At 48.4% G+C, this 17,087-nt stretch overlaps 2 protein-coding genes across 2 annotated transcripts in view; one reads left to right on the top strand and one right to left on the bottom strand.

Annotated features, from left to right (window-relative positions):
* FAM184B (family with sequence similarity 184 member B) overlaps positions 1–2,970 on the top strand; it is a 97,014-nt gene extending 94,044 nt beyond the window's left edge. Inside the window, exon 19 of the mRNA XM_057725817.1 lies at positions 1,801–2,970. Within this exon, the coding sequence (XP_057581800.1) occupies positions 1,801–1,894 (94 nt within the window). The 3' untranslated portion in view covers positions 1,895–2,970. The remainder of the gene's footprint in view (positions 1–1,800) is intronic.
* MED28 (mediator complex subunit 28) lies at positions 2,917–15,230 on the bottom strand. The gene is made up of 4 exons (XM_057726514.1): positions 15,040–15,230; positions 10,544–10,610; positions 9,818–9,930; positions 2,917–8,544 (listed from the first exon to the last, which is right to left on the bottom strand). The coding sequence occupies exons 1-4, from the start codon at positions 15,196–15,198 to the stop codon at positions 8,347–8,349; spliced, it is 537 nt and encodes a 178-aa protein (XP_057582497.1). The 5' UTR covers positions 15,199–15,230; the 3' UTR covers positions 2,917–8,346.
* Between the last annotated feature and the right edge of the window lie 1,857 nt (positions 15,231–17,087).

Below are 17,087 nucleotides of genomic sequence, written 5' to 3'. Positions count from 1 at the left end.
AGAATTCCTTTCTGGTACCTGTTAAAAACCCAGCATTTGGGCCGATACAAAGAGTAACAAAACAAGCCCTGCCTTGGACAAATTACAGCCCAGCCAAAATGGAAGATGTGTAAGTGAAGGGAAATAGGTCATCCTTCAGAAGAGGTACTGGACTTCCCCAGTGGCGTAGTGGTTAGGAATCTGCCTGCCAATGCAGGGGACATGGGTTTGATCCCTGCTCCAGCAAGATCCCACATGCTAAGGAGCAGCTAAGCCCATGCGCCACAGCTACTGAGCCCATGTGCTGCAACTACTGAAGCCCACACGCCTAAAGCCCGTGCTCCACAACATGAGAAGCCACGGCAATAAGAAGCCAGCACACCACAGTGAAAAGTAGCCCCTGCTCGCCGCAACTAAAGAAAGACAGTGTGCAGCAATGAAGACCCAACACAGCCAATAAAATAATTAAAAAAAAAGAAATACATGTATAGAAGAGGTACTATTCCTGACACCAAATTCCAGAAAGCCTTCTTTTTCCCCCCCATGGATGATTAGACAGGGCACGTTGAATCGTTCAGCTGACCACTTCAGAGAGGGTCACACAGCAGATGGACTCTCATCACCTGGCCTTGAGTCTGGATTCAAATCCTGGTCCTCCTCGTCCTTAGCTTTGTGGCTTGGGGCAGCTCACTTGACGTCTCTGAGTCTGTTTCCTCACCTCCAAAGTGAAGATAATACGGCACCTACCTCATTAGACTCATGTGAGACTGAAAGAATTACTCTGTAGTACATGCTTAGCACAAGACCTGGCACAAAGGCATTCAGTAATTTTCCACTATTATTTTCAAGGTTACTTCTCAGGATTCATTGTATAATCGTGGGATGTTAGGGCCTCTTATCGGTGGGTTTGGTTGGTCACGTAGGATGGTGTCTGACACTGCCTTATTTTCCCAGAAGCCCTCGCAGCATGCTCCTCTTCTAGAAATGCATGATTGTTCCTTTCTTTAGTGATTCTTTCTTGTCCAGCCTTCCATTCAGAGCAAAACCTTTAATCCTGGGCTTCGAAGTTTGCATTTCAGAAAGGGCCCCTTCTGAAATGTTCCTTTTCCAGAGGTCCTGTCTGCCTAAGGCTATTTGGACAAATATGAGTGTGGAGCTGGAAGGACCCCGTCAGTCATTGAATGAGTCCAGCCCTTTGTGTCACCGCTGAGGACACTGAGGTCTGGAGCCCCAAGCACACGTGTCTTAACTGCAGAGCCAGCCTGACTCTGGCCACCGTTTCTCATCATCACACACCTCTGTTTAAAGCTGTGTGCCCACTCTTTTATAGGAAGCTTCACAAATGCAGATAGAGGAGACCATTCAGACAGGTGTACACTGTACTTTCTTACTTACCGTCTCCTGTTTTCAATTTATTAGGCTAATTTCACCACCTCACTGAAATGCCAGAGCACATTAGATGACTTTGGAAGAAGCAATAAAGTGTAATGCTGTCCTGATTAACCGTTTCTTCTGTGACATTTTTGGAGGGAGTTTACTGTTGAATTTGTCCCAGAATTACACAGGACGTGGTGTGGAGCATGCCTCGTCAGTGTTACGCGAAACAGTGGAGAACCTTCTGTGTTCAAAACTGCAGTCAGATGCTCCCTCCCCATCCCCACGCCTCACAGCTTGTTTCCAGCTACTAACAGGGGCCCATCATGTTCTAGGGTCTTTTTAAGAGCAAAGAAGCACTTACCTTTCCCTGACAAGATGGTGGAGTTAAGCTGTTTGTTGGATAATTTTCAAAACCATCTAAGAAGACTTTTTGTTTGTTTTTAGAACACAAGATGATGAACCAGCCCAACCCAAAGAAGTCCAGCAGAAGCAGGGCCCCGCTCACCAGGAATGGTTTACCAAATATTTTTCTTTCTAAACGGATCCTTGGGATATCATAAAGAGGATATTTGGAAAACATTTCTTTTGAAACCTCGGACTGAAGGAATGAACTAAAAAGCCAACCAACCAAATAACTTGCTTGTAATATGATTTACATATATAGCGAAGAAAAATTCTTCAATTAACATGTCATACTTTTCACTGTGACATTAAAACGATCCAGTGTTAACAGAAAGCACCCACAGGGAAATATTATTGTTACTGATGGCCTACACGTGATATTTCCAGTGTCCAGAAGACTGCACTCCGCCTTGTGGAATATCAGACATTGTGATTTCCATGGTCTGCTTTTAAAGTGGTTTCATTTTTCCTAGGATGCTGGTGAAGTATTTCTGTGTAAATGATTTAATTCCAAAATGCACATGTAACCTCAACAGGTAGAAGAATAAAACAAAGCTCAAAATAACCAGGACAGCCAATTTTAAAAAACAAAACAAAGAGAACAAAACTACTAGGAATGGACTATAGCCAACTTTGGCATACTTGGGTCAAGTATGTTGACTTCCTAGGTCTGGGACATGAAGAAAATTAGAGAGGGCATAACACATACCTCAAAGGGGCTTTTTGAGGTTTAAGCAAAATATGGGTAACGATACTAATCATGGACTGGAATTAAGCCTCGGCAAGATTTTTTGGTGGGTGAGCCTTGCCCGTCATATATCTCCGTTTCAACAACTGTAGCATCACCTTGGTCATTGGTGAAGGTTTCTAGATTATCTGTTCTTTGAAGTCAAAGATCAACTGAACCTCTAGTTTTGCCTCACGGTGCGTTGCTTCCCCGTTGCATGGACCCTCGGTAGATTAAAGGGAACTGGGAATGGCCATTCACGGTGCTGAGTTGTCTGACCCTCTGATGGGGCAGTGCGATTTGACAAGACTCAATACAACTTCTAGTGGGCAAAACACATCCGCACTCTGGTGCTGGCCCAGCAGGTGGCCCATAAACAGTTGTCTATTCTATGCAGTCAAATCTTTGCTCTTTGAATAAAACTTTAAACAAGTGAGCAATAAAAATGGGTGTGACTTGTATTGATTTTCCAAAGAAAGGTGAAATTAGATGAAGGCTGAACCTGGAAATAGGAAGTTCACATTAACCTCAGCCAGATCATCTTCAATAAAACGTAGCTGCTCACACACATGTCATTTTGAGAGAAATACAACTCAGACTCACAGTTTAAAAGTAAATTTACTACGTAATCAAAACACGTGGCCCAATGACAATTTTTTAAATGCAAATACTTGTTACCGTCCATGTAACATGCCATGTTATTTTTCAGTATCAAGTATTTTTTAGTTTTGTTTCCTGCTTAGGGTGAGCACTGGAGGACAATGTTTGTGTTTTGTGTTTTAAAGGCTGCATACAGGCAGTTCTACTTCTGTTGGTTGAGATAGTTTCCCACCGCTGTGCGACTCCTGATGACTAACAAAGGAGGCTGCGCTTTATCCTACTGTCTTGAAACTCCGCATAACACATGCTGCAGGGATAGAATTTTACTGAGACCCCACATCTGTTTTGACTCCTTTCTTGTTGCATATAAGTGAAAGATCATGTTAAATTTCTACATTATACACAAATAATCATATCTTTAAGTAAATCTTGGCACGCTTCTATCATTTTGTCTTTAGGATGTATTCCTTATCGAAGTAAAGCATCAAAGGATATGCCTAGGCTTTTTGTGTGACATTACCAAATTCCCAGAAAGTTTCTAGCAATTTACACCTTCACCAGCAGTGAATGAAATTCTACCTCTCTGCACCCTAGATAATATTGACATGGAAATTTGAGAGATAAAACATTGTTTTCTTTTGCATAATCTGGTTCCAGCCATCTCTCAAGAGCAGAGTGGTCTAGAGATGATGAGTACGGCTTGGAGGTGACAGCAGACATGAAGAGAAATGAACTGATTCAAAACTGATTCAGGAGGTAGAAACAATAGGATTTGACGATAAATCTCTTTAGGCATATATGTTATGACAGAGGAGAGGAATTAACACATTCCTGGAGCAAAACTGCAAAGGAACATTGCTGCAAATTGGGGAGGAAAGAATGAACTCTCCCAATCAGCAGGTGTGCACTGCATACCTGAGCCCTTATTACTGCTCTAGTATCAGTACAACATCCAACACAGCAGTTGCAACTGAGGCTACTTGGTATATACTCACTCTCTAGCCTCTATCTGGATTCTGCAAGGGCAAGGCTGGGGAAGTAAATGGAGCTGTGCTAGGGACCAGCTTCCTAGCATCCTTTAGATTTCTCAGAATAGCACTAGTCTCCACCATCATCCCCAAGATGCAATATTGACTTTGATTTGATACCTCCTACTCGCTCCTCAGCTGTCTGTTCTCCCCCAGCAGGAGATAACCAAAGATGCCCCAGGCACTCATAGTCACCTTTGAGCATTAAAGTTATTTTGTCTTTGTCCCTTTGCTGAGAGTTGAGACAGTATAGTGATAACCGGCCAACTCCACCATTCTTACTTGCAACATTCCCCCTTACCTTCCAAATGTTTGAATCCGTGCACGGACAAAGTTCCCTCCCATGGGACACTGCCCAGGGCACCACTGGTGGAATCTTCAATAACTGGGCCACCCTCCTGTGCCGCTGACTACCTCACATACCACTCAGGATGGGCCTTCCTTGCCAGTTGGACAGTGAGGGAGCCAGCCCCAACCCCACCCTCCTGCCCGCTCTCTCAGACCACGTCCATAGCAGCGTGTCAGTCGGGCCCTCCAGGAGGCATACCTCGAGACAGCAGGAGGCACAGACCACGAGAAACCCACCTATAGCTGAGCTGGGTTTATTACTTGTTAGACACAGGGAGATGTCCGTTATGAAGAATGGTGGAGGGGCTTCCCTGGTGGCGCAGCGGTTACGAATCTGCCTGCCAGTGCAGGGCACGCGGGTTCGATCCCTGCTCCAGGAAGACCCCACAAGCCGTGGGGCAACTAAGCCCGTGTGCCACAACTACTGAGCCTGTGCTCTAGGGCCCGTGAGCCACAACTACGGAGCCTGTGTGCCACAACTACTGAAGCCTATGCGCCTAGAGCCCGTGCTCCACAAGAGAAGCCACTGCAATGAGGAGCCCACGCACCACAATGAAGAGTAGCCCCTGCTCACCGCAACTAGAGAAAGCCCGTGTGCAGCAACGAAGACGCAATGCAGCCAATAAATAAATGAATAAATTTATTAAAAAAAAAGATTGGTGGGGATTCTCATTAGGAGGGTGTTAGAAAGAACCTACTGTAAGATTTTGGCATTGGTTGGGTGATTTCAAGGAGGGTCTAAAGAAGCAGGGATTCTTTCTAGATTGGGTGCTGTCAGAAAGTAGGGGCAACTCTATGACTGAGTATCTTAATAAATCTTATCTATAGGGAGGCAGATCAGAAATAAAGCTGTAAATGGTTAAAAAAAAAAGTAGTCAATTATTTTTTAGCCAGGAGAATGTCTGGTATTTGGGGGGTGGCACAGTGACCTTGTTTTCTTTCCTGTGCTTAGACAAAGCTGTGCAGTGGTTTTGGTCCATCTCGCTTTATCATGGCCTCAGAGCAGCTTTGTCTGCGAGGCTGGTACCCTGAGACTGCTCCTGTCCCACAGGAGAATACCATGGCCAAGCAGTGCTGGGTCAGCATCTGATGTCAGGGCAGGTCTCCCCCCCCTCCTCAGGGGGAACACCTGTGTTGAATAAAGGGGAGGAAGCAGGAGGCAGGAAGAGCCTTCAGATTTTGATGCAGAGTTGACACCCGCAGAGAGGGCCAAGGGAGGTTTGGGCAAGAGGCCGAGACGGCAGCAGACCTTGGAGAAAAAGCCTTGGCCAGGCCGAAGAGCTCCAGAGCAAGGACTGCCCGTTAGAGGGGCCCGTGTTGGGCAGAACTGGCACAGCCCCAGTATCCCCACCGTGCCTGGTTACACCTAGGAAGAGCACGGCCTTTGCGATAACTGAGCAGGGCTCCTTCGTGGCCCCCAGAGGCCCAGGAGCAAACCCTCAGGAACATCAACATTTAGAGACTGGGCAGAAGAGGAAAGAGAAAGGAAGGGAAGATGTGTTAAAGAGTGAGCTCAAATAAAGATGACGACAAAGCGTCACGGTGAAGCGGCAGGAGCCGTCGCCAGCACGGCTGGAGCTGTGGAGCCACACATCACAGCCTGGGGTTTGTGGGGGGAGTGGACGCGGAGGAGCTGGAGACTGAATGAGGGGCCGGGAAGCGGGGCAGCGCTCAGGCACCCCGAGAGTGAACGTTGAGGATGGGAGACTGAGAATTCTGCGCGCTGCAGGCGGCGGAGGGCTCCCAAGCGGTTAAGCCCTGGAGAAGGCAACGGGCCTGGAGCCAGATCACTCGTGGAAGGGTTCAGCAGATGGAACAGGACGGGAATAAAGATGCCCTGAAGATGTGGGGGGCGGGGTCATCCCCAGAGGGAAGGTGAGGTAAAGCCCAGCAGATGGCTCATTATTTTCTCCTTGAAGGAGAAGGCATCCTAGAGGGTCTTCTGTTTGTCAACCACCAAGTGTTACTAAAAAGGAAAAGGATATATACAAACAGAAAAAAGTGAAATGTTATTTATTTGGCAGAAAACTTTTGAATTTAGTAAAGAAATGGCATATAACTGGTACACATGTTAATTCAAAATATTTTTACCAAGCACAAAACAGAATAGTTTTTGAATTTTTCACTAAGAATGTCTTTATTACTGAAAGAATGTCTAAAATGTAATCAGTTTAGTTAGGTTTTTAATCAAGAAATCTAAAGCTGCCAATCAGAGCTTCTGATTGGTACAAGATGACCAGGTTAACAACCTTGAAATTAGATAATGTGATTAAAAACAACTTTTAAAAGCTATAACTATATACCCTGATTGAGCAAATCTGTTGGCCTCCGCCTGTGTACCATACACATACAAACAAAAATAAGTACTAAGTTATTATGTATAAAAAATAGTAAGTGGTCCCTGTATATTCAGAGGAGAATAATGCCTATTTCTCACAAGGAACAAAGAGACAGATCACTAACCCCAGAGGGAGAACCTGGTAAGGCTGGCAGAAGAGACAAGCAGTCCTGTGTCCCCGGGGTCATGGCAGAGAGGGCCTTTGGAGGCTGCAGAGAGCAGGCGGCGACCAGGCCAGACGGGAACTTGAGTGGATGTCCAGGTGGGTGGGGCAGGGCCTTCAAGGCTGGAGAAAAGCAAGTGCGCCAAGACACTGAGTCACAGAAGTACTGCCTGTTCAGAAGACAGTGCAGCACTGGCTGAGCGTGAAGGGGTGTAACCTCATGAGGAAAGGTAAACAGCAGAGAAAGCAAAGCCTCATCCAAGGAGACCAGGCACAATGCTGGTCTGCATTTCTCAACAGCAGTCCAACAGAGAATCTGAGGTGGCCTGTGTGACTGACAGAGGGGAAAACATCTTCCCAAACACAGAGTCTCCCATGCACCCTGCAGTCAACTTCCCACCTCGAGGCCTCAGTCCCTTGGAATCAACACCATCCATGAGCAAGAACCTTCGTTAATGGAAAAATCTGCTCCAAACAGCAGAGCAAACAAAACTCAAAACTCAGAGATGATCACAGCAAGCTTTAAGCCTCACACTTCACCTATGCCCCTACTGAGAGCAGCGTCCACTCCGTTACTTAAACTGATTATTGCAGAAATGAACATCACAAGCACATTGCAGATCCCGGCACCCCCTAAAGTAAGTAAACACTACACAAAACAGAAACTTACCCCAAGTCAAACTCAGCATTAACTGAAGGAGACTACTGGATTCCTGCAGCACTAGGTTCCTGCAATACAGTTAACAGTCACCACACTAACCTATGATACTACAATCCTCTTCCAGCCTGTTCACAAAGCACCTTCCCGCTGAGGCTCTGGCAGTGTTATGACACTGCCGCAGGAGACTCCTCTCCTTGAGGTAGTTCAAAGTCTTGAAAAACAGCAAATTTACCTATTTTTATATACTGCCACCGATGGGTAAATTATCATAAAAGGCCTGCAATGAAAATCCTCACCCTTTGATATGCAGGTCACATCACACAAGCTGTTCCCCTCAGGTCATACAAACTAATCTAAAACCGGAAACACAAAGAGATTAAGTCATAGAAAAATAAAAATAATAAAAACAAGCAACAAAAAAAACAAAACAAAAAAACACCAAAACATAAAAAGGAATCTGTACACAACATCACACTAACAGTCAAACTTTGGTAAAGACAAGACAACATACTTGGTTTACCAAAGCAATAAGCATTTTATAAAGTACTCCAGAAATAACGCCTATAAAAACAGGAGGAAATTTTTAGGTGAGAGCACAAAACTAAAATCATCTCATTCTCTGGCAAAGAGTCCTCCCCGAACGTCGTGTCTACAGAAAGTGATGTTTGGCAAAACTGGGCCTGGGCCGACTCAGCCACCTGCTCGTGCTCGGGAGGCTTTTCCTCAGGTCTGCTTCATCGGTGCAGGGATGTTTGCAGACGCCTGCTCGAGGTAGGCCAGGGAACCCTGAGGGATGTCGGCTGGCTTTTTGTGCTGCATGTTGATGTCCTCCAGCACCTGCTGCCAATGTCGCAGTTTTGTCAAGTGCTTCTGGACCAGAGCATCCTTCCGTTGTAATTCGTTCCTCAGTTCCGAGACATCCTACACACGAAAGCAATGAAATCAGAGCAAACTCATGAAAAATGAACACAGTTCCTGATTAGGTAAGAGCACTAAGAAGTAAGTTCAAAACAGAGAACCAACTAAACCATACTAGGCTGGTTACTTGGCTTGGCTGCATATTTTGAATAACCCAGAGCAACTCTTCCCATGAAAGATACCTGCTTAACACTGGTTTTACTTTTAATCCATGTTCTTTTAATAAGTAATACACACGTTACAAAATCCCAAAGTACTAAAGGGCAGCCAAAGAGAAGCCGGTCTCGTTCCCATCCTGGTCTCCAGGCACCCAGTATGTCTCTCTATCCAAAGGCTACTGTGAGAAGAATCTAAAACACTGAGAAGCTAATACACATGTTAACTGTCCTAAGAGAATCCATAGTCAGTGTCCTATCATTCAGATTGTGACATGTTAAAATCTCACTTTCCAGAGGTTTTTTTTATGAATAACAGTATTAAAGCTCTCTTTTAAGACCAGACCTTGAACACACTTAGACTGCCACTCTGTTCAAATCAGGAAATGATCTAATATGGTGAAATGTAAGAATATCAACTTCTTACCATTCACCTTCTCAATAGCTGGTATCAAAGAACAAAAAGAACATTTCTGACTAATTGCTCAGCTTGTGGGAGGACTTATTTCAAAAACTTCTAAAAAAATAATCACCCCAATTTAGTGTTTCCCACTGGGAGCATCACTGTGTGTTGTGCAAGAAGATGCTCCCTCTTCCGCACTGCAGGGGGCAGGCCCTGGCCCAACCCACTAAATGCCACTCATGACCTCAACATGGCTGCAAATACCCTGGTTTCAAACAACTGAGATAAATGAAATCCTGAGTTTCAAGGAGCCTGGGACAGAACATTTGCTTTCTGATGCCTTGACCAAAATTGCCTAGAGCCCTTGCTGTGTGTAAGGCACCAGGGACACACAGATCAGTTCCTGTTCAAGATGAGCTTATCATCTACATTAATGGCTTTTCAACCTCTTCAAACAGTAGAACCTTTTTTCTTTTTTCTCAAAAAAAACCCAGTGTATGAAACCAGTAAGAGCCGAGGGCTGCTCTGCTTGAAGCACCGCTTTCCACCCCGACCCCCAGGTCCAGGTTGTCATGAGCACTGACAACCAACATTTCACACTCAAGCCACGAAGCCCCGCGACACCTAAGGGGCAAGCGGAGCATCTCAGTTAAAGCATAAATGGAGTTTTGACAACATTTGCTCTTCCTTAAACTTGGGGAGAAAACTGAACTTGTACCTCTTTGATAACTTGCTCTGGCTTCTGGACAGATAACTGCAATCTTTTTTGTAGGAAAAAACATTCTGTCTGTCTCGCAATATCTAGAAATTTCTGGATACACTGATCAACACCTTAAAAAAAAAACCAAAATATTAAATTAAGAAAAACACTACACACATATAGCTCGCTCACAAATCAAGAGTCAGATGATCAAAACAGCACCTTCTTGTAGATGTAATCAGGGATTTTAATCCTGCCCACAGCAATAATATTGACCCCAACCCCATACGTGTTAACCAACATTAAACAGCAGATAATCTGTGCTTCCTCAGGTGAATAAGAGACTAACTGCGACGCAAAAGTTCTTCTGAAGGAAGACGATTCAGAGATGCAGCAATTAGCACCGCAGTTTCCAGTGAAAACGAGGCGTTTGAAACACCGTAGGAAGCGGTCAGAAGCACCTCTCTGGGGACTGAACTTGGGCGAGGAGGGGGAAGCACAAAACTTAGTTCTTTAAAAAGCAGTACACACTACTGGTCTTCTTTGTCTTCGTACCGATATGAAAAGCTCGTTCACTATAAGTGGGTCATTGTGAGCGACATAAGATGTCAACAAACTCAACAAAGAACCAGCAGTACCTAGATGGACTGTACAAATCTTATGCCCTGGAAACGTTCTCAGGATACAAGCGGGACGGAAAGACATCCACAGCAACCGTAAAATCAGCCACGGGGGCACTCTTACCAGTTCGAATTTCTTCCTGATCTGTGCCGTTGACATAATCCTGACTCACCAGAGAAGCAAAACAAGCCTGTGTGATCAGAGCATACCACAAAAGAAAACAATGTCATTATGCACACGTCAACCACCTTACTTTAGAGTAAGACATAACGGCTCTTGACGCCCCTCACTGAGGGGACAGCTTCTGGGTTTGCACACCAGATGACAAGACCCCGCGCCACAGAAGCAGCTTGGTAGACCGAGCCCGTGCGGCCCGCCCCCGAGGCGGCCGGTGTCTGCCGACCCCCGGCTCCGCGCTCCCCCGCGGCCGCCCCTCTCCTGGCTCCCGCACGCCCTCCCACGCCCTCGCACGCCCCACCAGGGCCTGGGTCCCCGCCCCGCCCCGCCCGCAGCCCCGCCCTCTGATGCCTCCACGACTCGCATCCTCGCCGTTCAGAGCTCAGGGCAGTCGCCACCTCCTCAGAGGCCAGCCCTGTCTACTCCTTCAAAAGGACGTCCGTCCTGCTCGCGCTCCATCCTCAAGCCCTGCTTCACTGTTCTTCACTCAGTTAACGGATACCCTGTCCTTCCTTTAGTCTGTTATTAGCTGTGCCCTACTAGCAGGTGGGAATTTTGTGTGTCTTACTGCTTGACACAAAGTGGATGCTCAATAAATACATGTGAATGACTGGACGGCCTAAGAGAAGGTGGTGTCACACGGACAAACAAGTCCCAGAGACGGATTCTCATAAAGGGTCATGGACTTGGATTCATCTGTGAATCAGCCAAGGAGCTCTGTGCATGGGCAACTCTCAGGAAGTGCACAAAGAAGGGCTATCGCAGAACAGGAGGGCCAAAGAGAGAATCAGACAGGAGCTGGATGGGGGTGCAGGGGTCAGAAGAGAAACCTCAAACCTCAAGAAAGCATAGGTGGCCAGTAAGCAAACTACACTAGGTGTGAGGCAGTCAGGTCTAGGTCCAAATTTAGGCCACCAACCAGATGTGAGGGCCCTTCTCTTGACTGCAGTTACCCCCACTTGATTTACAGAGAAATATCAAAGGATTTCTCCAGGGAAAATCCTGTAACAGCCAAGAAATCAGAAAAACAGGCAGCCCATTCTGTGAAAGGTGACTCCTGCTGGATTTGGGATGTAGGTGAGGTGCACCTGGTTTGTGAAACCCGTGGCTACTGGAAACCAGCTCATCCAGCAAGCCAGCCAGTCACAAACTGGCAAAGAAAGCTGGGACCGCTCTCCAGAGTCAGCAGGGCCACCAGAGAGGATGGGAGGAAACCTGATCGCAGGAATTTTAGTTCCCTCTTCTCTGTTTAAAAAAATACAAATAAATACATAAAATAAATAAATAATATACATATGAATATTTAGCTGAAGAAAACAAAACCCTAACTCAAAAGATACCTGCAGCCCATGTTCACCGCAGTGTTATTCACGACAGCCGAGACAACCTAAGTGTCCATCAACGGATGAATGAATAAAGAAGTTGTCGGGGTGTGTCTGTGTGTCTGTCTGTGTACTGCATACAATATATATACACACAATGGAATATTATTCAGCCAAAAAAGGAATGAAATCTTGCCATCTGTGACATGGATAGACCTTGAGGTCAGTCAGAGAAAGACAAAATACTATCTGATCTCAATTATATGTGGACCTTAAAAACACTACCACCACTACCACCACCAATAAAACTAAGCTCACAGATACAGAGAACAGATTGGTGGTTGTCAGAGGCTGGGGATGGGGTCGGCAAAATGGGTAAAGGAGGCCAAAAGGTACAAACTTCCAGTTGGTAAGTCATGGGGAACTGTGGCAATCATTTTATAATATATACAAATATCAAATTATTATGTTGTACACTTGAAACTAGTATATGTCAATAATACCTCAATTAAAAAAAAAAATAAAACAAAAAAGAAAAATCTCCCAGACTGGTGAGACACTGATAACCTCAACTACATCTAAGTCGTAGCCTATATGGCTGTGGGAGGGAGAAAACATTTTGTATTTACACTGTTACTGTTTGGAGCAATGTTTTCAGTGATGCACCATCTGACTATAATTATTCTGACTTAAAACTTGTCACATGCAACCAAACTGAAAATGAGTTTTTGAGATATTTATTCAGAAATATACAGAAAATACACAAGACAGCTGAACAGTTGTATGGAGAAGAAAAATGTATGGTGATCTATAAAAAGAAAATGCTTTTTAGAAGTATGCCCAGAACAGAGCCTTTATTGGACCGTCAGGAGGCCCCAGCGCTAGTCCTCATTTCCACAAATCAAGAGTTTGGCTTAGGGCAAGTTATTCTCCTCTCTGAGCCTCAGTTTTTCTACCCTTGAGAAGAGGAGATGGTCTCCAAAGTTCCCGCCCACAAGAGATGTACATGGTCTCAATAAACTCTTTCCATCAAAGAGCATTTACTGAGCAACTAGAAAGCCAGAAACCGCAGGGGAAGCACCCAAACAGAAATGAAAAGTCGGCAAACAAGTCGAAAAACAAGCTACTGGAGGTTGTGGAATAGAGGTGCACAAAGACCGTGAGGAAACAGTAAATGAAAACAGACTTTGAGCCGAATCTTGGGAGAGGACTAGGTGGGTGATCCAGGTAGCACCTCTCCCCCTCCCTTTCTCCTGGCTAATTCCCAATGCCTGCCTGGGTTTCATGTTCTCTGGGAAGCCTTCCTTGACAGCCATGCCCAGATGTGCTCTCAGAGAACCCCGGTTTCTTCTATCAGAGCACTGATCCCACAGCACAGCAGCTACCTGCCATTTACGTTTCTTTCACTGTACTGTCATGAGCTCCTTTAAGGCAGGAACTGTTTTCTGTGTATTCTTGGCACCCAGGACAGGTCCTGACACATAACAGGCTCCTTCACTGTTTGACAGGTATTCATCACGCACTTGCTATCTGCTACCACTGGATTAGCACTACTGATACAGTGAGAGGAGAGGAGGGCAAAATAGTGGTCTCTCACTTCATGGAGCCTGGTGTGGTATAAATGCACCGGAGAGGGGCAGGGCAGGGTCCATGAGGAAGTGACGCGTGAGCTGGGGGAGGGACCTGGAAGCCCAAAGAGAAGCCAAAGGACACATGCAGAAAAAGTCTCCTGTGGCCAGAGTAAGAAGAGATGGGTCTGGAGCAGAGACTTGAACATGCAGAGCTAGTGAGACCACTGTACCTCTTGGTCTTCGCCCAGCAGGCACAGGTAGCCACTAAAGGGTTTTAAGTATTAGGGTGCTGGTGGTCAGCTCTGGACTTCTTTCTACAAGGCCAGTGTTTCAGCAAGAGCTCATGACGAGAACCACCTCACCTCAACGCTAGATGCCGCTCTAAAATGTACCTGTCCCGGGACTTCCTGGTTGGCACAGTGGTTAAGAATCCGCCTGCCAATGCAGGGGACACGGGTTCAATCCCCGCTCCAGGAAGATCCCACGTGCTGCAGAGCAACTAAGCCTGTGCACCACAACTACTGAACCTGCGCTCTAGAGCCCACGAACCACAACGACTGAGCCCGTGTGCTGCAACTACCGAAGCCCACGTGCCTAGAGCCCGTGCTCCACAACAAAAGAAGCCACGGCAATGAGGAGCCCGCGCACAAAGAAGACCAGCCCCCACTCACCGCAACTAGAGAACGCCCGCGTGCAGCAACGAAGACCCAACACAGCCAACAAATAACGAAGTTCACCCGTCCCTTTCCTTTACGGTTTAGCCCCACCCCAAAGGCGACTCATCCTCCTCCCAGAGGGAAGAGAGTTCTGTTCTTTAAATCTGTTGTTTCCAAACGTCTGAAGCACAGCCCATCAGCGAAAGCATTTAGTCCTCGCAGTCCCAACAGCACGTTCGTTCACAAACTACAGTTACCGACGCCTGTGCTGCTATACACAGTGTGAAAGTCACACGACCAGGGTTGGAAAGGTGGAAAGGTAACTCCCCCCCCACGCCGTTTCACTCCCTCGCGGTAACGGCCCATCTCCCGCTCCAGAGGTCCCTTCCGAGCCAGCGGCCCCGAGCGCCGGTCCTCCCCGCTCCCGCGCCCGCGCCGCGGCGGGGCCCAGCGCTCGAGCAGCGCGCGAGGGTCCCGGCCCCTCCTCCCTCCCCGGCCCCCGGGGCCCACCGCCCCACAGCAGCTTCCGGGCAGCTCCCCTCGGCTCCAGAGGCCCCGCGCCTGCCCGACGCGCGAGGGCGCAGCCCGACGGGAAGCACGCGGGGCGCGGCGCCCGGGGACGGGCCGAGGCCGGGGCGCGCCGGGCACCGCCCGCTGAGGCCGCGGAAGGGCCCCGGGGGGGCGGACACGCGCCGAGCCCGCGCGCCCCCAGGGACGCCAAGGCGACGCCCCTCGGCCCGCCGCCGGGCAGCGCTCCGGCCGCGCCCGCCGTGGAGCCCGAGGCCGGCCGGGGTCCCGTGCGCGGGCCCCGCGGACAGAGCGCGCGGGGGAGACGCCGCGGGGAGGACGGGGGCTGGCCCCGCGGGAGCGCGGACGCTCCCGTCGCGCCCTACCTCGAACGACGACTCCAGCTCGTCCACCAGGGTGCTGCTGGAAGCCCGGGGGACGCCTGGCGCGGCCTGGAGAAGCGAAGCCTGGCCCAGCAGCCCCGGCGGGGGCGGCGGCGGCCCGGACGGCGGCCCCGAGAACATGCCTCCCAGCGGCGCCGCCATCTCCGAGCGGCCGGGCCGAGGCCGCCTGCGCCTGCGCGGGGCCGGGCCGCGGGCCACGTGACGCGCGCTCGCGCGGCGGCGCCACCGCCCCCTCGTCCTTCTGGCCGCCCGGGCGCCCTGGCTTTTACGTTTGTTTCTTCAACCGGAGAGCGGAAGGCTTCGGCGGAGTTCCACACAGCCGTGGGGCGGGGAGGGGCAGCGGCCGCGGGGCAGCGGGCCCCCGGCGGGTCGGCGTGCTCCCGCGGCCGCCCCTCTCCGCTCCCGGCGCCCGTTCCCCCGCGGACGGTGGCTGAGGGCCCGCCGCGCCCCGTGGCTGGTGCGGCCGCTGGGGAGGCAGCGCGGACGCACAGGGAACAGGCCCCCGAGTGCTGCCCGGGGCGGGCGGCACGGGTCGCGGAAGCAGCTTCCTGTTGCGGAGGCTCCCCGTCCGCGTGCTGGGAGCGCTCTGCTTTAGACGCTTCGGGTTGCATCCAAGAGAGGCGCTGTGCTCATCTTGTTTTGTTAACGTTTATGTATCGTTTCGTTTTGTTCACTATTTTTAACTTTACGGTTATCGTCCAGCACGTTTGTGGAGCCTTCCGTGTCCCAGGCTCTGTTTACTGACCTGAAGGGTAGGGCGATCACCCCAAGTGTCTGCCCTCAAAGAGTCTGTGATTGTTTTGTGGGAGAGACGGATAAAAAATACATATACAGAGCGATGTCATATAGAGAGGAGTGCCAAGAAGGAAAGCCCCAGTAAGGGGATGACTAGTGATGGATTTTTTTAATGGTTTAATTAATTTGGCTGCTGCACGCGGGCTTTGTGTAGTCGCGGCGAGTTAGGGCTACTCTTCGTAGCGGTGCGCGGGCTTCTCAGTTCATTGGCCTCTCTTGTTGCGGAGCACTGGCTCCAGGCCCTCAGGCTTCAGTAGCTGCAGCACGTGGGCTCAGTAGTTATGGCTCCGGGCTCTACAGCACAGGCTCAGTAGTTGTGGCGCACGGGGCTGTCTCCTGCATTGGCAGGCGGGTTCCCAGCCACTGCGCCACCAGGGAAGCCCTAGTGAAGGGTTTGAAATGAATGATTGAAGAGGGCCTCTCTGAGATCTGCACGGAGTGGCTGGAGTAAAATTAAATCAGGAAGGGTTTCTGGGGGGTGGGGGGTGGGGATTGAAGAAGGAACCTGCCTGGCACATTTAAGAAGCTACAGAAAGGCCAGCAGGGCCAGAGTGATTGATGCAGGCAAAAGTAGAGGGAAAAAAGAGGCTTCCCATTGCCAATCAGGTCTCAGGTCAAAAGTCATCTTCCCAGCGTCAGTCTGATTGGACCCACACTCCCAGCCACTCCACCCTGTTTAATTTTCTTTACAGCACTTAAACACTTACCTGAAATTATCTTGTTCATTTTTCTTCTTCATTGACTAAGTTGCCTTGCATATATGCACACATGCACACAACACACCAGCTGGAAAACAACCTCTATGTGATCAGGGCCTGCTTGTCTTGTTCACTTGTATTCCCTCCACCCAGAACTGTGCTTGGCATAAAAGACATAATAAATATTTAACTGAACAAAAATAGAATGCCATGAGGGAACTAGTGTACTCCAGCAGTTTGCAAACTTTTTTGGATCCCTTTACAGTGCTAAAAACTTACTGCGGACTCCAAATGTGTTTATGTGGGATGTGTTGGGCAATATTTACCTATTAAATTAAAAATAAGAATACGTAAATATTAAAACCGAGAATTTAAAGAATATATTCATGTAAAAATAAGCCAACTTAAGTATTATGTACAACCAAAAATAGAGTGGAACCACTTTACATTTTACTCCTGGGTTTCCAATGGCCATAGGGCTGCTTGAATTCTGGATTTCCTACTTCAGCTATGTTTTAACACTATTGTGTTCTAAAC

The sequence above is a fragment of the Hippopotamus amphibius genome, chromosome 3, assembly GCF_030028045.1.
Source record: "Hippopotamus amphibius kiboko isolate mHipAmp2 chromosome 3, mHipAmp2.hap2, whole genome shotgun sequence".
Lineage (NCBI taxonomy): Eukaryota > Metazoa > Chordata > Mammalia > Artiodactyla > Hippopotamidae > Hippopotamus > Hippopotamus amphibius.
This window is presented reverse-complemented; position numbering and strand designations above follow the sequence as displayed.

Excerpts from the sequence above, each read along its gene's own strand:
- MED28 (XM_057726514.1), bottom strand. The coding sequence starts at position 15,198 with ATGGCGGCGCCGCTGGGAGGCATGTTCTCGGGGCCGCCGTCCGGGCCG. Across the intron at positions 10,611-15,039 it reads AGCTGGAGTCGTCGTTCGAG|GCTTGTTTTGCTTCTCTGGT; the intron begins GTAGGGCGCGAC and ends CTGATCACACAG. Across the intron at positions 8,545-9,817 it reads CAGAGCAAGTTATCAAAGAG|GATGTCTCGGAACTGAGGAA; the intron begins GTACAAGTTCAG and ends TTTCGTGTGTAG.